The 25,299-nt window shown below is 37.2% G+C and overlaps 1 protein-coding gene across 11 annotated transcripts in view; it reads left to right on the top strand.

The window, feature by feature from the left end:
• The window catches only part of LOC138759300 (dual specificity mitogen-activated protein kinase kinase 4-like), a 143,635-nt gene extending 119,087 nt beyond the window's left edge, over window positions 1-24,548 (top strand). For all 11 annotated transcript variants that reach the window (XM_069929498.1, XM_069929495.1, XM_069929494.1 and 8 more), the window contains 4 exons: window positions 17,716-17,793; window positions 17,980-18,128; window positions 19,994-20,039; window positions 22,166-24,548. In XM_069929498.1, the coding sequence (XP_069785599.1) occupies window positions 17,716-17,793; window positions 17,980-18,128; window positions 19,994-20,039; window positions 22,166-22,279 (387 nt within the window). In that variant the 3' untranslated portion in view covers window positions 22,280-24,548. The remainder of the gene's footprint in view (window positions 1-17,715; window positions 17,794-17,979; window positions 18,129-19,993; window positions 20,040-22,165) is intronic.
• Window positions 24,549-25,299: the final 751 nt, after the last annotated feature.

Below are 25,299 nucleotides of genomic sequence, written 5' to 3'. Positions count from 1 at the left end.
TATTTCTAGGGTATTAAAGGTTACGGAGAGAAGGCGGGGACGGGGTACTGAACTTTAAGATCAGCCATGATCTCGTTGAATGGCGGAGCAGGCTCGAAGGGTCGAATGACCTACTCCTGCTCCTATCTTCTATGTTTCAATCTCTCCTTGTCACCATAAATATTCAACCCTGGAAATATCCTTGTAAATCTCTGCATTCTCTCTAATGTTATCCTTTCTGTAATATGGAGAGATGATCTGTACATCCTAGCCTGACTAGCATTTAAAGATTATTTCTGCGCTTGTTTTCAATGCCTTGGACCAAAAAAATTCAAGAATTCCATTGCCACCTTTTCTGCTAGCTCTTGGTGGAGATGCATTCCAGTGTCCCTTGTCCTCTGCACTCTTCCTGACAACATGCATTACGTTGTACTTCATTGGACTAAACATTATTTGCTAACGCTTTGATTTCCTCCACCCCGCCCCTATGTGGTTCTTCTGCAAGTCATCTCTGCTCTTCCATCCGGTTCCATGTCTCTGTCCTATCCCTTATTTGTGCTGCCGTAGACTGGCAATCCTTCTCCTCAAACCTGGCAGAATCTTGCCCACCTGGTTCTAAGTGACATTTTATTACAAACCTGTATTCTGTGAGCACTTTATGTGGCTGTACATATGTTAGAAATGACCTTTATTCTGTTCACAGAAGAACCATTCTCACTGTACTAGGAATTTTGTGACAAATAAAACTTTGTAAATTCCATATTGATCTCTCACTTTCCAAACCATGTTGCCCTTGTCTTAGTTATATTTCAGTGATTTTGGTGCACGTGTTGAATCTGGGCTGAAGTTATTTTTACTCTTGCACCCTGATTGTCCAGTCCCCATGCTCCAGAATGTTGTCAATTGTGAAAAATTGTTTAAAAACAAAACATGCTGGAAACATTCATCAGGTTAGCAACTGTGGAAGGAGGGACAAGTTGATGTTTCATCCAGAAGACCTTTAATTAAAACTCACTTTTAATATGGGGCTTCTGGCTTGAAATGTTAACTGTTTTGGGTCTGAACGGAATCAATTCTGACAAAGGGTCTTTTCCCAAAAACATCAACCCCCTTCTCTTCAGATGATGCCAGATTTGTTGGGTGTTTCCAACATTATCTGTTATCACTTTTGGATTTCCAGCATCTTCAGTTCTTTTTTTTTTAGTCCTAATTCGTTTATTTTGATTGCATATAAATTCACAATAAAATATTGTCAAATCTCTGATAATTGAGTTCTATCTCAAATTTCTTTAGAATTCGTTTCATATATTGACATGTACTGAGAGTTGCTTGAGATTACTTTATTTTCCAATTTCCTTCTGAAATGGCTACAATTTTTAATCCTTGTATGTACCTAAGATGCCTGTATTTGAAGTAATGCAAACGTCAGCATTGAAGTAATTTCTGTGCTTTGATCTTATGAAGATGCATAGCAGCTTTAGGTCCATTATTTGAGGTGCTGAGTTCCCAATCTTGCCATTAGACTGCTGTAGTTGGCCTCACTATTGCTCTTCAAGGCAGGGTTAATTATATTATCCCCTGTTATATTCTAATGGCCTCTTGTAATTCATTGTGTAGTTTTGGATATTGGTAAATGCCAGTGTTGATTGGAGTACAAGTACTACCTGCACAGTCTGAATGAAGGAAAAATTCTCATGTCACTTTGTTTTGCATTTCAAATTGGAATCTGTTAACAACTGTAGTAAAATTAACTTTTTGCTGTTCTCTCAAAGTCTTTCATCAAATTCCCAGTGGATCACTATGTTTTTTGTTAAAATCAGAACATTTTGTAGTTTCAAGTATGGTATCATTGTGTTCAAGCATGCTGGTGGCAATGTCAGGTTTTCAGTGGAATGTACTAAATTTGTAAATATGTAGCAAATCTGGAGTTTTATGTACGTACTGATCTTGTGAAGCAATAGTTTGTACTGTAAACAGTATTATTAAAGCATGCAGGCTGATTTTACTGGCTGACCCATAATTTCCTATCTAAATTTGGTAACCTTTCAACTGGTGTTCATTTTTGCATTCATATTTGTGCCTAATAAATAAATCATTTAACATTTATTATGCAGCTCAGTCTTTCCCAGTGAGCTCAGGGCAAAGGCATGCTACTTCCTGTTTGAAGCAATAAATATTCATCCTGGATCAGGTTTTATTTTAAAAATTCTACACAAGTGGGAAAATACTTTTTGATTATGAACTTTGTCATTCTTTGAACTTTTGGTAAATCTAATAAAATGTAATTCAAGAAAAATTTAGGCTCTAGTTGAAACTTTTTACTTGGTATATTAATTACAGGTAACTTTCCTATCTGTATTAAGCACAATACTAATTTTATTTGCACCTCTGCTGGAAGAATTATCATTTGTTGAAGCCAATTGCCTTTGTATTTACTAATGTAGACATGACATAAGCTTTGGAACTAAGTACTTTATTATGGGCTCAGTACCAACTGATGTAATGCTCTAAGTTTAGGTAGTCGGAAGCCCTAAACTGAGATGACTTCATTTACTCTATTCAAATTCTGAATGAATGAGCAGAGGTTTTTTTCATCTTGAACTACTCAAGTATTGAAGTGACATCATGGGCATCTCTTTGATAAAGTAGATTTTGCTCACAGCATTAACATTTCAGGAATTTCAATGGACTCTGGTGATGTCAGTGCAGTGGATTAAAGCCATGCTGCCTTCATTTGCAGAGGAAAAAAAAATCAGTATTGACTGCAAACATATGTCTAAATATTTCAATATCTGAAAATATGTCATTTATTCAGAAATTATTCTGCAGCACTTGCGTGGAAATATTTATGAACATATGACATAATTACACCGAGAATTATAGAACATAGATTCAACTGCTCATTTTTTTCAAAAACTAAAAGCTACAAGCCTGCAGATGTTACAAGGTGGGCAAGGAGTGAAAGCAATGGTTGGTTTAAAATGTGTAACATTTACAGTAGTACAGTAAAATTCTTGATGATCCACATCCTGACCATTTGGAAATCCTGATGGTTCAGCATTTGAGTCTCCAGGTATGTTTGCTTGTTCTTCCTGGATCACACACTCCCTTTTGTCTCATCAGAGCCCTGGATCCTGCTCTTTCCTTTCAGTCATTGGCCTCCCAGTTCCTGCGCACAATTTTGACTCATCAAGGCGCATTTCTCATGCTCTTTCAACGGGTTTAATGACAAAAATATTACAATGCCGTGTAACCTGTAAAATAAGTGAATAATAAGATTGGGCCATTACTGAGAATAACATTCATTAGCCTGGCTTTACCAGAGTCTCAAGTCTGCTAGTTCATCGGAATTTTACTTTTTCTGTGGAGAAATTTCAGATTTATTGTCAGAGTACTTACATGATCTCACATAAAACCCTAAGATTATTTTTCCTGCGGGTGAGGCAGTATCACTACTCGTAGGCAGTGCAAAAAAAAAACTGACTCAACGTACATATATGTAAATAAAAAATGTAAACTGTGCAATTCAGAGATAGGGGAAGAAAATAAAGGTCAAAAGTAAGAATATTTAAATAAGCCTCTGAGTTTGTTGCTGAGGAGGTTGATGGTGGAGGTGTAGCAGCTGTTCCTGAGCCTGGTGGTGTGATGAGCCTGGTGGTGTGAGTCTTGTGGCACCTATACCTCTTCCCTGATGGTTTCAGCAAGAAGTGTGTGTGCTGGTTGATTTGGATCCTTGATGATCGCTGCTTTCTCTGAAAATGTTCTGGATGGTGGGGAGGGTTTTGCCTGTCCTGGGCTGTGTCCATTAGCTTTTGCAGGGCTTCGTGCTCAGGTGTACCCATACCAGACTGTGATGCAGTTGATCAGCACACTTTCCATCACAGATCTATATAAAAATTTGCCATGGTTTCTGATGCCACACCAAACCTCTACAAACTCCTGAGGAATCCAGGAGAGATCCTCTGAGATAGTAACTCCCAAGAACTTAGCTCAACCTGTCCACCTCTGATTTTCACCCCCATCCACAAATGATCACCAGTTTGTCCACCTCTGATTTTCCCTTCCTGAAGTCAACAAGAAGTTGAACAATCAGAGAAGCAGTTAACTGGTTCAATAATTTATTTTACCTTTAATTTTTTTTTGTTTGGGAGACCAAGCCACCCAAATACACCCATATGACCAATGAACCTACAAGCCCTGTATGACTTTGGAATCTTTAGTTAACGCAAGTAAATCTTTTCAGGGTTCCGCTCTGTAATTTCCATTCATTTATTCTTTATTAAATAGAAGTTGCTGCAGTGTGATGATAGAAAGTGTGTTTGCAAATACTATTTCAACGTCAAAACTAACTATTTGGCAGTATTTTGATTCTGAATACAGCTTTCTTCTCTATTTTTAGACAACTTCCCCCTTTCTTTCCTTTATATTGTTTCTGACATTGATCCCTGGGTAATTCATAGATTGTTTTCCCAGAATTCTATACATGTAATTTTTCTCAATGATAAATGAGGATGAGTAAAGAAAATGGTTTCTGGTTTCATTATGTACATTAGTAATTTGTAGTTATACAGTGAAATCACAAGGTTAAGGTGCTTGAAAAATATTCGAATCGTTTGAAGATTGAGCAGTAAGTAAGAACAAAGTTAATGCAGAGTCAAAAGAAATCGTGCTGGAGAAACTCAGCAGGTTAAGCTGCATCAGTGAGAGAAAGAATTGTTGAGGTTTGAGTTGGAATCCTTCATCTCCCTTTGTACTTGGTTGGCCTCAGCAGATGCAAATTTTGGTGCATCTGTACCTTGTACTTGTCAAATATGACAATAAACACACATTGTACATTGCACAGTCAAGGTGAATGAGTTTGAGAAGGCTTTTGGAGATGGGGAAGCAGCTAGACTTAGATTTGGAGGGGAATTCCAAAGTGCAACAAAAGACTAGACAATATCAATAGTGGAGATGGTTGAGACAGAAGATGAAGTAAGGCTTAAAAAGGGTTACTTGGGTAAGGAAGATTTCGGCATGTGTGAAAATTGGAAATTAGCAATTTAATGGAAATCAATGTATTGGATGTTGGTGTTAACATAAATATATATTCAGCGTTGAATGGAATATAGGTGGCATTAAATATGTTAATAGTTGGCAGAGAAAGTTTAGGAACAACTTGCGTCTTGCAGCGACTAATACGAAGGTTTGGAACTGGATGGGTGAAGATTCCAGAGAATAGGCAGAATGAGGCAGAAGCAGGCTCATGCTTCGGGCTTCCTGAGATTTCCTGCTTCTGCCTCATTCTGCTTATTCCTTGAAGATGGGATCATGCCCGAAACTTCAGCAATATTATCTTTGCTTTTTATGGATTCTGAAAAGACCTGTTAAGCTCCTCCAGCATTTCGGTGTGTTTTTAATACGGTCACAGCATCTGCAGACTTTCATGTTTCACTGATTACAGTATGGAGATAAAAGTGATATTTTTCTGAAGTCAGGATGCAGCAGGCCCAGTTCAGAAGTAAGCTTAGACACAATATTAGATGGGTGATTAATCAAAATTTGTTAAATGATGTGAACAGTGGGTGGGAAAGCTTTAATATTCTGTGATTTCTCTATTTGTGTGTGGTTTCTTAACAGGGCTAACTTTTCTTTATAAATTATATCTGTAAAATATTTTATTGTATTTCTTGATTATTTCAGTTCCATTTGTCATCCTAATTGTGTCATCTCTCCTAATCCCTTTTATGTCATGTGTTCCTTTGCCACTTTTAATTTAATGTATCCCATTTATATGACCTCACTCCTTAAACGATGCCATGGATTTCTCATGAACATTTATTTTGGTTCCTTCCCTCTCACTAAGTATATTTTCTTGTACCCTGTTTAAGGTCGTTTGAAATGTTGTCCACTGTTGTGTTTCAGTCTTGTTGCCAGCTTTATCTTGCCAAGTCCTCTTCTCCACGTTGGTTTTCACCAATATTAAGCTAATTTTGTCATGCTTTCAACTTTATTAGAATCTTGAAGAGTATTAAATCATTACTAGCACCCAGATGGTGGACCTCTTAAGTATCTCTTGCATCTTCTCTTTGATTCCCCATTACAAAATTCCAAATCAAAACCTCCATTGGGCATTGTACATACCAGATTAGAAAGCAACCTCGTGTGCTTTCAACACCGTTCGATAATCTTTGGTTGCCTCTCCTTCCTACTTGTTACTGTGGTAATTGAACCCCACCCCCTTACACTTTTATGCTTTTTTAATTTATATATACGTGTCCTCCATCGTTCCACTGTCAGATGGTCTGGAAACTATTAATTTCATTGGTTGTTTATTATCATTTCTCGATTCGTTACACCAGATTCCCTCCACATTCTAAAGAAGAGTATGTCAGTGTAAATTGTCCTGTGTGGAGGTAGGTGGTAGAATCTGGAGAGAATTGATGGAATTCTGTAGAGAATTAAATGGATCAGTGCATGGATTTATGGGTCAGTGGGATGGTATCGATGTTGTATGACTTCAACTCAATATTGATTTGATTTTTGAAAATTCAGAAAGAGACTGCAGATGCTGGTAATTTAAAATCGAAACTGCAAGTGCTGGAAATATTCACCAGGTTAGGCCAAATCTGTGGAAAGAGAAATGGAAGGTCTTGGACCTGAAACATTAAACTCTGTTTCTCTTCCCACAAATACTGCTTGACCCTCTGAGTATTTCCAACATGCTCTGTTTTTATTTAATTTTTTTTTGTCCTCTGTATGGCTGCTTCCTCTTTCTTGCCATTATGAGTACTGTAACATTGTTCCTCCTATTTTTCCTGTTTCTCGATGTATGCTGCAGTGTTTCATTCTCAATTATAATTTGCCACATCTATATCTGGCTCCTCCTCGTGTATTTTGTTATGGGCAGCACATGTGCCACTTCATGGACAGTGTATAATATTTTAAATTGTCCCACTCTATTGTTAGCCATCTTTTTAAACGTGTTCAATGATCTAGCACCCTGCTGTGGGGTTTTACGTGTTCTGTTCATATTTAGCTTGCTTGAGGTTCTTGCAGAGTCCTCACCCTATGTTAATAGTTTAAAACATTTGCCACATCACTTTCCATTTGGTCACTTGTCTCATCCCAGATCTGTTGCCAGTATCCAATGACAAGGAGCCCGTCTTTCTCACATTAGCCTTTTACCTTCTATGAGATACCTGTTTGCTTGCACGTCGCTTGGACAATAATCCAGAGATGCTACTCTCAGCTGTGTTTCCTTCATTATTTCCTCCTGTACTTTTTGTTCCATTGTTGACCATGACAACTAGAGGTACTTGTTTTTTCTTGTTTTCACCCTGTTTCCTGCAAAATCTCTTGCTTTGCACCAGGACAGTGATGCAGCTTGTGGGGTCTTTATATAATTCACATTTGTTTGTGGTAAATGTAAAGGCATGCATGATAGGCTGCTGTGAATAAAGTTAAATATTGTTCAAATATGAAAGATGCGTTCAGTGAACTGCATCATTTGGTCTGTTTTATTTGTGATGAATGAGGGAGCTATGTTGCCCAGCACACCAGAATAACTACATTAAACCACATACAGTAAAAGCTCTGGTATTGGGCACCTCACAAAGATTAGCATATACAGAGCCGTGGTCATACCCACACTCCTGTTCGGCTCCGAATCATGGGTCCTCTACCGGCATCACCTACGGCTCCTAGAACGCGTCCATCGGCGTTGTCTCTGCTCCATCCTCAACATTCATTGGAGCGATTTCATCACCAACATCAAAGTACTCGAGATGGCAGAGGCTGACAGCATCGAATCCACGCTGCTGAAGATCCAACTGCACTGGGTAGGTCACGTCTCCAGAATGGAGGACCATTGCCTTCCCAAGATTGTGTTCTATGGCGAGCTCTCCACTGGCCACCGAGACAGAAGTGCACCAAAGAAGAGGTACAAGGACTGCCTAAAGAAATCTCTTGGTGCCTGCCACATTGACCACCTCCAGTGGGCTGATCTCACCTCCAACCGTGCATCTTGCCGCCTCACAGTTCGGCGGGCAGCAACCTCCTTTGAAGAAGACTGCAGAGCCCACCTCACTGACAAAAGACAAAGGAGGAAAAACCCAACACCCAACCCCAACCAACCAATTTTCCCTTGCAACCGCTGCAACCGTGTCTGCCTGTCCCGCATCGGACTTGTCAGCCACAAACGAGCCTGCAGTTGACGTGGACATTACCCCTCCATAAATCTTCGTCCACAAAGCCAAGCCAAAGAAGAAGAAGGGCACCTATGGGATTGGTAGATGCCAGATAAGTGAATTTTCTGGTTGCTTGAGATTGCGTGTTGCGTGACTGGTGAACGAACGGCGATGCATGCCGATTTTAAACTTTCATATTTTTACCCCTTTATTTTCCATGATTTTTTTTGCCGGTTGCTTGGGACTGCTGGTTATTTGATATTGTGATCATGGGTTTTACTGTGTTTTCAATGTGATAATTCAGTCCTAAACTGCTATGCTGGGAGAGAAGCTTAAACACAATTTAGGTGTCGATCTGAAAATGGCAAAATGCTGATGGTCTGTTCCATTTGTTTATTATAGTGGCGAAGAAATGCACTCTCTGTTATAATCACATATTATATAATCAGATGGAGTTTCAAAATGCTAACCAAATAGTGTCAAAACCTTTTTTTTTTAATTTTGCAGAGTGCCCCAAATGAATGTGAAGTCAAGGGATTAATTCATTAGAAGAAATTACCATGGTGCCCATGCATTATTTAAGTCCACTGTGCATGTGTTATTTCTGTTTTTCTCTCTGCACGCTATAGTATAAGTTAATGAACTTAGAGACATTGTCCATTGTTTGTCTTTTCTTAATAAATCCAGTTTCGTCAAGTTTTACTATTTTTGGTACAAAGACAGCCAATCTGTTTGCTCATAGTTTTGCTATTATCTGATTCCACCTGCATTGAATTCGCCCTTCATTATTGAATGAAGATCTACCGGGACCAATGCCTGAAGAGGGCGCACAAAATCAGTGAACCGGTGCGGACTCGAAAGTGCAACATGGCCTGTTTCTGCTCCGTAAATGGTTATATGGTTATGGTTATAACAGCAAGAACATTTAGCCATCTTTATATGTAAATCGCAGTTAAATTAGCTTTTGTAGACAGTGAGGGCAGAATTGTAAAACCAATTAAACAGTTGTAAAATGAGCATAACTAAATTGGTTTGTTCAGGAAATTGCACTCGTCAACTTTCGGACAGATTTACAAGTTTTATGGCATATTGGAGTCTCATAAGTTTTCCACATTAGGAGTGTATTAATGTCATTTTTTGATATCTCAGAAAAATGTGTCTGTTTGAGGTTAAGAAAATTGGTTTTTGGAGTTTCATTCCCACGTGAAAAAAAATTACAACTAAAGGAGTTTGCATAAAATGTGCTGTTAATGTACATTCCAAAGGAAAAAGAGGGGTGTGGTTCAATTCAAATCTCCTAAGCAGTCAAAAGTGCCAAATAAATCAAAAGCTTGTGAATTGGAGGGAAAAGGCAGTTCGATGCACTATCCATCAATTGAAGAAAATGAGTTTATGATGAGAATGGAATTGTTGAAGGTACATAGGCTTGAGGGAATCCAAGTTGTGCCACGGTATTTTCTTCAAGTTTTGAATGCCTTCAGAACTGTAGCTAATTGAAAAGGGAGGAAGGAATCGTTGGTTGAATTTTATATAAAATGCAGCCTTGTTCATGTACTGAAACCTTGTTGGAACGAGATTCGTTAATCCGCGGAATCGCTTATAGCACGGGTGTCTGTGGACCCCAAACTTTACAAATGACATTGCTTGACCTGCTGATCTTCGCCAGCTTTGAGTTTTTACTTCAACCACGATATCTGCAGTTTTACTACATGGAGGCTAGACTGGGTATGAATTGTTCCTGAACTGAGGAGGCAGTAAAGATGATAATCATTTTGGTGGGTCTCCAGCCATAATCTTGGACCCCAACTACCGCGTGGTAACAAGGTTTTACTGTATTAAGAATAAAGGCTTGGTTTTAAAAGCATTGCATTTATTCTTTTAACAGAGACATAAAACACACACAGGAGGATGAGTTGGCCAGATGGTAGACTTTAGCTTCACTTTTTAACAGAGGACAGTGGTAGGTGTAACATAATTTTCCTGGAGGTTTGTGACTAGTGGAGTTCTGAAGGTATCTGTTGTGGGACCCCTTGTTTTGTGATTTAAAAAAAAAATATATATAATATATATATTTATATATATATATATATATATATATATATATATAAATATATATATATATATATTTATATATATATATATATATATAAAAATATATATATATATATTTATATATATATATATATATGTATATATATATATTACCTGGATATAGAAGTAGAGGGATAGGTCTAGACTCTATGTTTGCAAATGACATAAAGCTTGGAGGTGTTGCAAATAGTTCAGAAGGTTGTGATGGGTTACAGCAGGATGTAGACTGGATGCAGAGTTGGGTGGAAAAGTGGTAGATGGAGTTCAAGCTGAATAAGATTTAGAGAGACATATATAGGGGCAGACAGCCAGCATCTTTTTCCACGATGACAATTGCAAATACCAGAGAACATCTGCATAAAGAAAGTGGCGGAAAATTTATGTGGAGTCATCAGGGTTAAGATTTCTACACAGAGAGTAGTTGGTGCCTAGAATGGTGGTGAAGGCTGGTACAATAGGGGCATTCAAGTTAGTCTTGGACAGGAAGGTGGATCCGAGAAAAAATAGAGGGCTATGAGAGTGATGTAGAGAAGGTTAAATTGTTGGGTAGTTTTATTTATGTCGCACAACATTGTGGGCAGAAGGGCCTATACTGTGCTGCAATGTTCTTCCTTCAATCCCTTCGGAAGGATAAAAGGAAATTGCTTGTGTTTCCCAAAGCTAAAAATATTCAATAGTTCTTGCCCAGACCTTTTGAGTGAGGTGAAGGTGGAAATAGCTCCTATAAATCCAAAAGTTTGACATGGACTAAAAAAAATTTGGGAGGAAGATATTTTGGTTAAAGTTTGGTTCACATTGATCGTGCAGGCAATACACCCATTATGGTTTAATTAAGATGTAAATGTCTTCCTCACTTGAATTTTTGAAGTTGACCATTTTAAAAAATATTGACAGAAAATTGATTCAGAAACTTGTGTCCACCCAGCCTGCAAAGACCTGGAACCGTTGTAGATTAGATTTAACCGGATTAAGGTTTGAGAACTAAATTACCCCGCCAAGTTTGTACAGTATCTAGCCAAATTATATGAATATAATTGGTAGCTGTAAAGTATAAGACCCATTGTAAACTAAGCTATGAAGTAAGCTTGTAATTAACATTGAGAACAAACATTGTTCAGTCCCATGCTTGCAAAAAAAGACCAGTCATTTCTGTTATGGAGTCATGCAGCATGGAAGCAGGCTCTTTAGCCCAACTTGCCCACACTAAACAAGATGTCCCACCCATGCTTGTCCCACCTTCCTGCGTTTGGGTCATCTGTGTATCCATTCATTTTTTTTCTTGAACATACATTGCAATAGTATCTGCCCTTACCAGCTTGCTCCGTACACTCGCTGCCCTCTTGTGGTGGTGAGGAGGGGAGTGGAAATGTTACCCCTCCGTTTTCTGTTGAATCTTTCCCCCTCACCTTAAATATATGGCCTCAGGTTACCATTTCCCCAACTTTGGGCAAGATTCCTGTGTTTACCCAATCTATTCCATTCGTGATTTTGTATATGCGAGATAAAAATCCACTACATTTTCTCTGTAATATCAGATTTTAACCATGGAAAATTTTAGAAAGGTTTTCAGCTAATTTTATTAAGTCAAAAAGGCATAGTTTCAGACACAGGGACTCACTGGAGTGGGTACAAAGCTTTTTACAAACGTGAAAACAGCTGCTGAAGAGAGAAAAGCTTTAATTGTGATTCATGCCATGAAAATGCAACCTAAAATTGGTATGAGACGATCGAGCATTGCAAAGGATGATTGGTCTTTTCTTTAAGAGCCATAAAGTTTATTAGATTTTGCATTTAGTTACCATTGCAACTTTTAACTGTAGTAGCTGTAGTGGGCAGACTGAATGGAATTTCACAGTATCATGAGATCCAGAATTTTGGAACACAATAAATGCACTAAATATGCCCTTTGGCAGCTGACTGTAAGAAGGGAAATATTTATTTAAACTTAAACATCTATGCCATTATGACACACTAGAGAATAGCTGTAAAGGGATCTTGTTTCTTTTTTTAATTTCCTTGTCCCCAAAGGAATCTATATTTTATTAACCTTTATCAATTTAAACTGTAAAGTGATTTTGCACATAAACAATTATTTCCATGGATCAAGACTATTCACAGGCTACATTTTGAAGATGGCAATACAGTAGGAAATTAAAGCACATTGAAGTTAGGGTCAGGTGCCTTAAAGAAAGTTGTTGCAGTTATGAATTGGATAGAAGTGTCTGAAACAATGTTAAGCAGAAGTTGATTATTCAAGGGTGATGTCAGAAAATAGTTCATACAGAAGGTAGTGGAAACTGGAATACACACTCTCTCAAAAGAAACTTACGTCTGGGTAATTTGAGAAAGTTAAAACTTTTTTTTAATCAGGTGGGCTTTAAGATGTATGGAACAAAGGAGGGGGAAAATAAAGCATTTGTCTCATCCAGGATCAAACAGTCAGACTTGAGGTGGATGAGGTCACCTGCTCGCCCTATGTTCTTGTGTGCCTGATTAATTACTGCATAATGGAACATTTCCTGATATGATCACATTGTGTTTTTTTTCATTCATTGATTCCCTCTGGAAAAAGAAACTACCTCTGCCAAAATACACAACAAGTTTTAACCTAAATTTATCAACATTAAATTTCACAATTTTCAACTAATTTATACCACTTTTTAATTACAAAATTGGGTATCAACTGGATTTGGCATGCAGAACAAAGAATAGGTCCACTCACTATCCATGATCTCAAAGCATTTGGGTATTCTTTATATGACTGCACACGTGGAATTAGAATTACTGTATCTGTTAAGATATCTGCTAACACCTGAATTAGAATCATAAAGCATTACAGCACAGAAAACAGACCCTTCGGCCCTTCTCATCTATGCCAAACTATTTTTCTGCCTAGCTCCACTGACCTGCACCCAGTCCAAAGCCCTCCATTCCCCTCTTTTGTTCCATATAATTGTGATATGGTGAAATACTGAATTTTACTCCAAAGAATGTGAAAATATTCAATTGTTTTAATTACATACAGGATGATATACATTTGCACACTTAAAATACAGATCATCTCTTCCTAGGTGTTTCCTTCCAAGGTTTAGAAATACATGGGTTTTCATTTTAAGATTGAAAAACTAATCCACAGTGCTCATGTATGTTGTGATGTCCTTTGTAACCTGTGCTGTGGAAAGATGAGAAGAACTTTTGAAATTGTACAAATCAGTTTTTGAAGGTGTAAATTCTGAATTCATTTGTTGCCATTAAGTTTAGATTTTAAGTAACTTTTCACCACTTGGACCCTCGTGATTGGGGTGGCGTAGTTGGTATAACAGTTAACACAACGGCTTTACAACATCAGCAATCAGGGTTTGGGTTCAAATCCCACGCTCTCTGTAAGGAGTTGGTACATTCTCCCATCTGCATTGGTTTTCCCCGGGAGCTCCGGTTTCCTCCCACCCTTCAAAAACGTACCGGGGATGTAGGTCAATCAGGTGTAATTTTGCGGCACGGGGTCATGGGCAGAAATGGCCTATTTCCATGCTATTGGTTGAAATTTTTAAAAATATTTTAAATTTTGCTGTCATTGCAGTAAATTCCTGCTGTACGGAGATTTTTATAGGCCTGTATGTAGAAATCAGTTATGTATTTTCATTATTTTGATTTCTATCATCATGACATTGGGTTTAAACAATAACTTACTGGCATTGTATATTGTTTTGTTTATATTCATATATGTGATCAGACTGAAGGAAGAGGTGCAGCAAAATGAAGCCATAACATTTTAGTGTGTTTAGAAACAAAATCTGAAGTCTGATCTGCCCCAGTTTTATTGTTGGCCTTAATTACTCATGCCACGATTCAGTGTCCACTGGGTCTCCCGAAGTGAATAATTTCAGGAGGAATAACCTGGATTCCTAGTACTGTGACAGAATATATAGAGTATATAGATATGTTTTGGGGAGATAAATTGGGAAAGGTTTGTTAGAGTAGGTCACATACAAACACTTTAAAACAGATCTTATTTCAAATTCTGGAGCTCTGCCCCATGCTAGGCATATCGGGGGCCTCACAGCTTTTGCAAGAGCCTTGAAGAGCGCTCAAGAGACTTCACTAATGGATTGTTGTTTTCAAAAGGCAACAGATGAAAGAGCTTGTTGGAGCCGAAGATTGTCTGGAAGAGAATTTGTAGTTCTGAGAGGGTCATGTGGTTTTACAAGTAGAGAGTCAAGCAGGCTTTCTCTCAGAGAGTCAGAGAGAGAGAGAGAGAGAGAGAGAGAGAGAGAGAGAGAGAGACACACACACACACACACACACACACACACACACACACGCGCGCCAATTGTACAATGTTACAGCCAGCAGAAGCAGCTGGAACTGGAACAAGACAAGCTGGAAAGCTTATGGAAAAGCTATTTGTAAGACGATCTGGTCAAAGCCCTTGAGATTCAAGCAAGAGGAGAGGACTGACTGTCTTATGTTTCACTTGGAATAAGAGAAACAAAAAGGAACTCGGTGGTGACCTGAAAGAAAGAGGTTATCATCTGGAGAACCCTGAAGGGGCAAGTTTCGTCAGCAAGACACTGAAGTGACCGATGAAAGTAAATCCATTGTGGATGTCCTAGAACAACAAATCTCTTTCTGAAAACCAACAAGAACCTTCCTGAGCAGTAACCATTTACTTTTCAAGCACCAAAGCCTGGTGAACTTTATAAAGGTTAAATTCTGTGCACAGTATAAGAATTGCCTGCGACCAGTGAACTTGGAGGAATGAGAAGTGAGATTGGATTGTGAACCAAAGAACTTTTCTGAACTTACACACACATTACATACACGTGTGCTTAGAATTAGAAGGGGGTTGTTAGGATAAGTAAGTTAATAGTGATAAGTTAAAGTTTGATTCTTTTTTCATGTTTAAAGATAATTAAAAGCAACTTTAAGTTTAAGTCGGTGAATATCTATTGCTGCTGGGTTTTGGGATCCTCTGGGCTTGTAACATGACTTATGAGCCTCATTTTTACTATTAAGAAAGAGATAATAGCATGTTAATAAAGATCTGCACGTGTGTGTTTGATTCAATAAGTACCCAGTAACATTTTGTGCGAGTCTAGATCAGACTTGTGTTGTATTGTTTTTTTCCATTATTGAAGTCTTTTAAGTTTCTAGGAATTTTGCCAATTTGAAATTGCTTCAGGCATGTTCCACAGAAAAATATGATAGGCTGCAGATACTATGATTGTAGTAAGAACACCAAAATGCTGGAGGAACTCGGCTGGTCTATTTAGCATCTATAGGAGACAGATATATTGCGACATTTTGAGCCTGAGCCCTTCAAGGAAAAATCAGAAAAGGAAGAAGCAGGATGCATCAGAAAGTCTCAGAATTCAAACAACAGCAGGAATATATCTTTGTCTCCTACAGATGCTGAATAGACCAGCTGAGTCCCTCTAGCATTTTGGTGTTTTTTCACATTGAGCATGAAGCACATTTCACTGAAATAACTTTCGACTCGAGTTTCTGTTTAAACTGTTAAAGGATTAATAGTCCCATCAAGGGCAAGTTTAAGGTTGTCAGAATGCTTGGCCAAATCGAGCGTAGAAGGCATTGAGGTAGAAATTAAAGCTGGCAGGTGCCTGAATAAAAAGGTAGGATGGAGGGGTGGGGGGTGCTGAGGAGAGAAGAGAGGAAGGTGCAGAGGGAGGAACACAGGCTGACAGGTATGTGGTCAGAGGGTAGAAGAAAAAAAAGCTGCCCTCAGCACTACAGTTTTGTATCACAGGGAATGGGCAGACAATTACAGTCACCCTAAAAGCAGAAAGGTGCTTGCTTGTTCAAGTGTACCGTCTACACAATTGTATGTTTTACTTACAGTACAACATATCAAAAATAACTCTTATTCTACCAAAAATGTATTTTTTAATCATTTAAGTTTCAGATCGTCCTGTGTCCCAGCATATACGGTATATTTTTCTTGAGTTCAGTTTACATCACCAATAAGTAGAATTACCGTCTGACTGCCAGGCGAAGAATCTCAGGGTTTTCATGTGATGTCATGTATGTACTCTGACAATATATTTGAACTTTGAATGAGCATGGTATTATAGAATATAGAATTAATGCATTAGATATTGTAGACAGCACAGACCCAGTAGGCTTAAGGGCCTGCCTCTACGCTATACAACACTGTGACATAAAAATGGACAATCCTAAAGGTTTGGTATCATTTATTGGAAAATTAATATTTCAGTTTTGAAATTGGAACATTTGCTTTCTGGTCTTATTTAGTGCTAAGATGCAGAAAGTTAAAAATTGGTTTCTAAAATATCCACATTTTTGCTGTTTAATACCTTGAGCAGCATCTGAAATCTTGGTTTTTGGTAAATAATGTAACCATATTATAATTGAAGCCAGGCTGTTATTAAAAATTTAAAAAGGATTGAGCTTGTAATTGCGAGAATCTTTTTCATTCTTTTCTTTAGAACAACCTGGATTAAATTTCCAATAGGTGTGGGAGTGGCTTTGGAGACATAGGTTACAATTAATTTTCTAATAGAGACACAGAAGTTAGGTGTCTTGGTCTTCCTCTTTCAAATGCAGATCCACTTTAGATGGTTAGGTCATAATTTTCAACTTCAGCATGTAACACGTGCATTATATGCATAAAAAATATGGTATATTTTATTTGTGATTTTAAATTGCTACTGTAAATGCACCAATATGCTTTCATGGTGTACAATTGTAGAACTTTACTGCAAGATCACAGAGGGGTTAAGTTGGTCTCGGCTAGCCATTTTCACTGGAGGCCTCAGCACATTTAAGGGTGGCCATGGGCTAAAATCATAAAATATATAGTCAGTAGGTGTCAAGTATGAAAGAAACCAACTAAACGACTGCTTCACAGGGAAGGAAGCCTAAGGGGCCATGGCCCAAAAAAAAGGCTGCGAATGGCTGGTCTAGGCTGCATCTGAAGTTCAATGGGGCATTATTTGTAAATATCACCTCAAAGCATCTTTAATATATGAGCAGTGTCATGTAACCTTCAAACAATGCCTGGTTAATTGTAAAAACACAATGCTGGGGAAAAACACAGGAGGTCAAATAGTGTCCTTTATAATTTGTTTTTTTTTATTGGTTTTGAGTAACATAAGTTTAACGAGCCAAGAGATGTTGCATTCTTTTTATGGAATGTTGCTGAGCCTGGCCCAAGTTGCTGAGTCAAGGCAATGTGATAGGGATGAAAACCAAGGGGAAGATCATTCCTTGCCTTCTGAATGCTCTTTGTGAATATCCACCCAATATGTTTTCCCAGAAGGCAACAATATTTCTCAAAAAGGAGAAAATAATATAAGAAAAAAAAAATTGAATTCCATTTTCAGGAAATTGTATGCCAATTTTGCTGGAGATTTCTGCCTTGAGAGTGAGTGATTGTTGCAATTGGTTTTAACACCAAATGTATTTTCTTTTGTTTCTGTCCCGCCCTGCCCCAAAGCCTGAAAGAATAGATCCAAGTGCTTCAAGACAAGGCTACGATGTGCGGTCAGATGTTTGGAGTTTGGGAATCACATTGGTAAGTACAATTCCAATATATTTGCAAGCAAGCATGCTGGAAATGAAACAAAATAAACATTGTTGTTTAAATTTCCCTAATCATTTTCAAAGGAATGGTATGAATTATTAAAACAATAACAATATTTGTCAATTAAGAATGCTTTTTGAAAAAAAAAGTTTACATTTGTTTTATTCTATTCTCTAGTATGAGCTAGCCACTGGACGATTCCCATATCCAAAATGGAACAGTGTATTTGATCAACTAACCCAGGTAGTAAAAGGTGATCCCCCACAACTCAGCAATTCTGAAGAGAGGGAATTTTCTCCTAGCTTCATCAATTTTGTTAACTTGTGGTAAGAATTATCAAAATGTTGTTATAAGTCAAATAATATCTCACCTTGTTAGCAAATTCGGACACTTCACTTGCCTATTTTTGCTACAGTTGCTCTTAACTGTTTTTTGACTTGCCTCATGGTACTTTCCAACATTGGAGCTCATACCCCATGTATCGGATATATTTAAGGTGAAGAAAGAAGCCATTAATTCTAGAGCTCAATGAAAGTTGAATTGATATTGGCAGAATTCAGAATATTTTTTCAGTCTTCTCAGTTATGTTTGTGCATTTAAATTACATTTCTTTTGCTCTGCCCTCGAGAGTTGTTTTATACATCCTGCTTAGACTTGACCTAAATATTCTCCAATATGATATTATTTAAATGTTGTACTGTGATTACAGTCATCCCTTTGCCTTGTGTCTTTATTCTCTCTTATTATCACTTTATTATTATATTCTTTACATTCTTTTTATTAACCATGGGGTTTTTGAAGCTTTGAGTCAGAATATAATTCTGTTTTGGAGGTTTTCAAATTCCTCCTTTCCTGTTGGGATAGATCTCTACTTTTTGATCAACTATCCAAACCCATTTCTTTGTGGACAACTCCTGAGTTCAATGTGCTTTGAGCTTTTATTTTTCATATTTGTTGATATTAAGGGGCAACACGGTTGGCGTAGTGGTTTGCACAACGCCTTTACAGCACAAGTGACTGGGACTGGGGTTTGAATCCCTCGCTGTCTGTAAGGAATTTATACGTTCTCTCTGTGTCTGCGTGGGTTTCCCCCAGTTTCCTCCCACTGTTTGAAAAATCTGGAGGTGTAGATTAATTAGGAGTAAATTGGGTGGCACGAACTTGTGGGCCGAAATGGACTGTTTCCGTGCTGTCTGTCTAAATTAAATGAAATAATCTATCCATTAAATGTCTATATGATTAGAATATTCCTGTTCATATGCATGAGGTTTCAACTGGTGTTTAGAATTCATTGAGCGATAATAAAAGGTAGGTAATTCTTGCTGCCTTTACAAAATATCATTGCCAGTTTCATATTATCAGCCTTGTTAAAGATTAAAATTAATTGATAGCTCAGATTCCAAAGAGACAAATTATCAATTGAAGCGCTTCAAGAGCTCTTTTGATCAATTGCTAATTGACGCTGGAAGATCAATTTTAAATTTCTACATCTCTGATCTTTTGCTTTTAAAGAAATGACTGTTTTGGTGCTAAATTGTTTTTTTTTAAGTCGACATATTCATTACTAAGTGAATTATCCGTTCTTAAAAGAAAATTAATATATTTTGGAAGCCCTTTGTTTCTATGCTCTTGTGCATTTTCATAACAAGAAACTTCCTATGGAGAGGAGTTGACATTTATTCCAATAAGATGGAAACTTTCCTGCTCTTTTAAACTATAATTTTACCTAATACCTGAATAGGGAGAATTCATTGCAGTCTCATCATATCATTCATTCCCTTTATTAAAGGAAGATGAGCAAACTGGAAATACTACAAATTAAAATGCCATGAAGTACTTCAGCACATCATGTAGTTTACCCAAATAAACCACAAAAACAAATTTGGTAACTTAAATATGTCCTCATAGTAACTGGTTTGTAGTGGTGTTGCAAAGAAGTACATTGTTCCTAAATATCCTTGATTATCAATATTGAAGATGGTTTACTTGGCATATTACTGCAGTGATATTAGCTTGCTAATCTTAATATAAAAAAAATAATCTTCAAAGAGGAAGGGAAGAATTTTCATTACTGAGGGAGCAGGGAAATTATCTCTCTAAATCAGTGGAAATTCCCCATGTAACAGAGCTTCCATTTGAAACTGAGTTACTGCTATCTCTATGTATACCTAATGGCATGTATCTCTTTTAGCCTTACAAAGGATGAATCCAAAAGGCCAAAGTATAAAGAGCTTCTGGTAAGTTCAGTTTAATTCATAACTTTTGCCAAACCTTTCCATTTGCAACTTTAACTGTAGGTAACATTTTTATTACACGTATTTTCAAAATACTGAATGACCTCCACAGCAAAATACAAGCATTCCCATCAGTGTTTGTAATTTGGTCCTTTTTTTCATCTGACTCAGGCTGTTGATGACAGTCTTCTTAGTTTCTACTCTGAACAGTCCTACTCTGAACACTAAAAGGAAAAACAAGTTAACATTCTGAAATAGACTTATAGCAAGCATGATGTAAATGGAATAGAGAACCTTTTGCAGTTGTATTCATTTTTGTTTTGATCCGAGACATGGGAAATCTTGTGTACGACTGGCATTTTCCCCATGAAAGTACATTTACTCTCTGGCCAAAATTATCAAATTTATTTGCTCAAGAGATGATCAAAACAAATAATTACCATTATTTGATATGGCTAATGACATAACTTCCATTTATCAGTAGTTTCACTGTTAAAAACATCCCTTAGTGAGCATCAGACAGTTTGACAAAAGCCACACTGACATACTATCAAATTTAGCCAATGGGTTTTAAGTTGAGATGTTATTTGAGCTATTCTGAATACAATTTGTCAATCAGTTCTGGATCATATGAATTCTAACCTTTTAAACCAGACTTCAATATGGGACCATTTAAAGGTTTTACTGAAGTCCATGTTTGTCTTTTTTTTTAAATTTCAAGCAAAATGCTCCCATTTGTAAACTATTGGAAACACAGAATTGCCACACAATCAGGCTCAGTCACAATCTCTGGTGCCTCTGTGGGACATTTGCACATTGTTGCTGTCTGGTGTGGGTTTCCTCCAGGTGCTCCTCTTTCCTCCCAAACGCAGAGATAGGTGAATTGATAGGCTCTGGGCCACTATAAGTTGCTCCAGGTTAGTGAGTAAGTGGTGGAATCTGAAGAGAGTTGAGGGGAAAGTACACAGAATTAAATTATATTGGTACTGATGGCTACTTGATGACGAGCCTGGATCCGGTGGTAGGAAAGGGCTGCATCTGTGATGCACAACACAAAGTTTCCCTTAGAATTGATGGATTGGGAGAAAATCATTTGTTTCAATTGGATGGCACGGTTAGTGCGAAGCTATTACAGTGCTTGCAACCTGGGTTCAAATTTGGCATTGTCTGTAAGAAATTTGCAATTTCTCCTGTGTCTGTGTGGATTTTCTCCGGGTGCTACTGTTTCCTCCGACCCTCCAAAAACATACAGGGTTTATTGGTTAACCTGTGTATTTGGATACCAAAGGGCCTTTTCCTGTTCTGTATCTCTAAATTTGAAACAAAATTAACTAAAAACATCAATTTGGTTTGTTTTAATCTTTTTAACTTTCTTTCTTGAATATTTTTAATGTTAAAATATTCATATTCGGTGGACAACATTACAAACATATTAATTCATTGAATAAACAATATAAAGCTGCATCATTAAATTGGAGCCAGTAAAGTTGAGACTGGATATAAAATTTAAGCCACAGGAAGCAATAATGGTTCATGTCCTTTTCCTTTGTGGAGGATAGTATACATAATTCTAATGTTAATCCTGTGCTGTGATCCAAAGGATTGGTATTATGACCACAGCTCTCTTTCCTTGTGTTAATGATCTAGGCTTAGATATTTATTACTTAATTTCAAAGTCTGTGATTGTTGAGAACTGGTGGGTGGACAAGGAGTAAATGAAGATAGATTTTGTGTGAAGGGAGGGTTGAGGTGCTGAATAATTTGTACCCTATCATTTTATGAATGCTGATATTCATGTTTATGTTGCTGTCAATATTCTGATAAAAGTTTTGCTTCAAGAAAAACTTTTAAGCAATAATACTGGTGCGATTGCTTCGAATAAACTATTCTGAAACCCTCATCAAACACCACACTGCAATTCTTGAATTTGCTACTTGATCTATGGCTGTCTAGATGATCAATGGAGAAATATAAGAATTAGGAGCTTTCAAAGAAACAATATTTATGTTGCTCATTAATATCTTAATAATGAAAGTTTCTGAGAGATCAAATAATGCATATTATGGGTGTCTTCATTTCAGGAGAAATGTGATTTGTGTATCCAAAACATATTGTTGTCTTCATTTCAGAAACATTCTTTCATCTCTATGTATGAAGAGCGCAGGGTGGACGTTGCAAGCTATGTTAGCAAAATCTTGGATCAAATGCCCCCTACCCCCGTTTCCCCAATGTACGTCGATTAAATTTGCTACTGAAAAGATGGCCTTAAAATGGCTGAGAGAAATCAAGGTGTAAAGATTTGTTTTATGACACATTGCAGTGTTTCTATTTTTAACTTGCTCAAACAGTGCAATAAAAATTGGTGTTCCATTTCCCTTGTGTCCGCCCGCAATTGTCCATTCGAAGTATCCTTCTCATTGTATCCAAGTCATCGCAAGAATTTTACTGGACCTGAAATATTTATTGCCTTTTGGGATAATCTTTGGAGGTTACCATTGTCTTCGTGTAAATCTTGACTGTTGCTGAGATATTGTGCAGCCGTCGCTGGGAAGAGTATGAAACTGGAGTCCACTCAGTCAAAATATAAAAAAAGAGAATGCTGGAAATACTTAGCAAGTCAGGCAGCAGCATCTCCATGCATTTCTGGGAAGACAGTCTTGGACTTGTTTTTTTTTCTCTCCACTGCATAGAATATTTTAGACTCCTCCTTGCTCTCTGCTTTGTCTTCAATGAATGGAAACCTCAATATGAACAGGATATTTCGAACAATATTCCAGTGCAGTCAAGCAACTTTAATCTTTGCTCAACAAAGTGCAATAGATTTACTGATTTTAATTCTGTTGCTTCATAGTTAGTGTATATCATGGAGGAATGAATTCATCTGTATTTTACTGTTAATAAAGTGGAAATGATTTTTTTTAAATACGCGCAAAATCGAACAGCATGTCTTTCACCAAAAAAAGTGTGGACTAAGGTTTGCAATGAAAACAAAATTGATACAGGAAAGGTTTGATGCAAAAAAGCTAAGGTGTTTCCCTAAAATTGAGCTTTTGTACGAGCATTCACTGTATATTATCTAACATTTGTGAAAATTGGCCAACTCATCTGAGAAAAATTGTTTAATATTGATTATTAAAATTTACAGCAAAGATATTGGGCTGCAGTATAACTTTGATCAGCAGACTTTATAAAGTATGCTGGGGAAATTAAGCTTGTATTCAAGCAACAAATGTTTTCCTGTTTATCAGTCTGTAAATGTACACATTGATGTCTTAGGAATTTAGACAAAAGCAGGCTATATATGGATTATACAGTGAGCACCTGGTAGTAATGTACTTAGATGTTGCCCACCGACAGCTCATACTGTGGTTCAATGTGCTATTTTTTACCAGAAATTATTTATGCAAAAATAAATGTATTCCTATGACTGCTGTGAAAACCTTGAGAAACAAGGCCTCCAAGTTTATCAGTGGTATATTGACACCATTTAGCTATTTGTGTAATTATTGGTTGTACTTGTCTGCTAAAGAAAAACAGTTTAATGGTAGGCGAAACAGATTGAACAGTTTGGATGTTAGGTGCAAAGTCTTCCATTTGGTTTAACACCACTGCTCCAGAGGTGCTGTAAGTCTGGAAGAATTCTATTGCTTCAGATAACTCTAGGAAAGTTTAAGTTTTAGCTGCACACATGAATCAGGGCTTGTGTGGTACACACAAAAAAAGATTCTTTGTGAGATTCTATTTTTCATACCAACATCTTTGGAGAGAATGTTAGTTTTTTTGAGACAGGTAATAGTTTTTGTAATGGACAAGTAAATCCAATAAATATCTCCTTTGTAGATCAGAATGTCACTAAAGTTTAAAAAATATGCAAAATTTGTGTTCTTCAATCCTACTTTCATAACTTAAGACATGCTTCCCCTTCCCCTGACCTCTCATCATAGTTTATTGTGTTCAATTCTGCTGGTGGAGAAATGAACTTTAAGAAAATCAAGAGACTTTTCAAATTTCTCGAGTGGAATGCCTGTAAAATTGGCCGTTTATACGTATATTAATCTTAGATTATAATCTATTAAGGGTGAGGAATATATTACAGTGTATCTTTAAAAAGGTGTATAATGGTCACAAACTGTGAAAATAGAATAAGAACTGTACATTGTGAACTTTGGTTAATTTTTCTTTCCTGTATCATAGAAAATGTATAAAAAATATCAAAGCTGATGTGCAGGGATATCGCCTTACTTGTCTGTGAAAATTGAGCTCTCTGAGTTACATCACCATAGCATTATTTTACAGAGCTCGTGAATATTTCTTATCCTGTATACTGGTTTGACTTCTTCCTATATTTAAAACATTATAAATGGAATCTTAAATATTCATATAATAGTTCTATACTCTTGCCTGCAGGTCAGTTGTAATAAAACTAGAACGTGACTGTGACCTTGTTCTTGTTTTGTAAGGTCTGAAACACACAATTGCAAAAATAAACTCCAAATTGAAATGCTGGATAAAGTGTACAACTTGATGTGTTTTAAGGACAACATCAATCTGATCTTTTACTAATAATCATAATTTGAAATGTGTATCAAGAAGTTTGCAGTCAGCCTGATCATTGAATATATTGTTCATTGTTGCATATTTGTCAACATCTCCATTTGCAACCTGAAGCACCCATGTGATAAAGCAACGATGTCTTTCGGTTTTTTTTTACTTTAGGCAGATAGCGTGGTAACAGACCACTAATCCATGCTGCCCAATTAACCTATACCCCCGGTACACTTTAAACGGTAGGAGGAAGCCAGAGCCTCTGGGGGAAAACCCATGCAGATACAGGGAAAACATACAAACTCCTTACAGACAGCGCAGGATTTGAACCCCAGTCCAAATCGCTGGCGCTATAAAGGCATTGCACTAACCGCTACGCCAACCGTATCATCTTTGGTCATATAAGATGCAAAAACATTTGAGTTATTGGGAAAAATCACATTTTCAATTGGCCGGTGTTTCGTTTTATGGTTTAATTGATCAATTTTTTTTTAAAATCAGATGGTTGTGAAAAGGAAATGTACTTTGACTTTGTAATCATGTAAATCTTCCCATTTACATGAACAGAAGTTGTATTAAAGCCATTTCACTATCTTATCTCCAAACTCTGGCTCGTGTGAAGCCTCAATCAGATTTCAATCTCAAATACTTTCCTTAGTTGCTCTGTAGTCCCTTAATATTGGGTGATAACTTTGTAAGTACCTCCGTTCACATCAGA

This window comes from Narcine bancroftii, chromosome 3, assembly GCF_036971445.1.
Source record: "Narcine bancroftii isolate sNarBan1 chromosome 3, sNarBan1.hap1, whole genome shotgun sequence".
NCBI classification, from domain to species: Eukaryota; Metazoa; Chordata; class Chondrichthyes; order Torpediniformes; family Narcinidae; genus Narcine; species Narcine bancroftii.
Note: the sequence above shows the minus strand (reverse complement) of the source record. Positions and strands in the feature narration are given on the sequence as shown.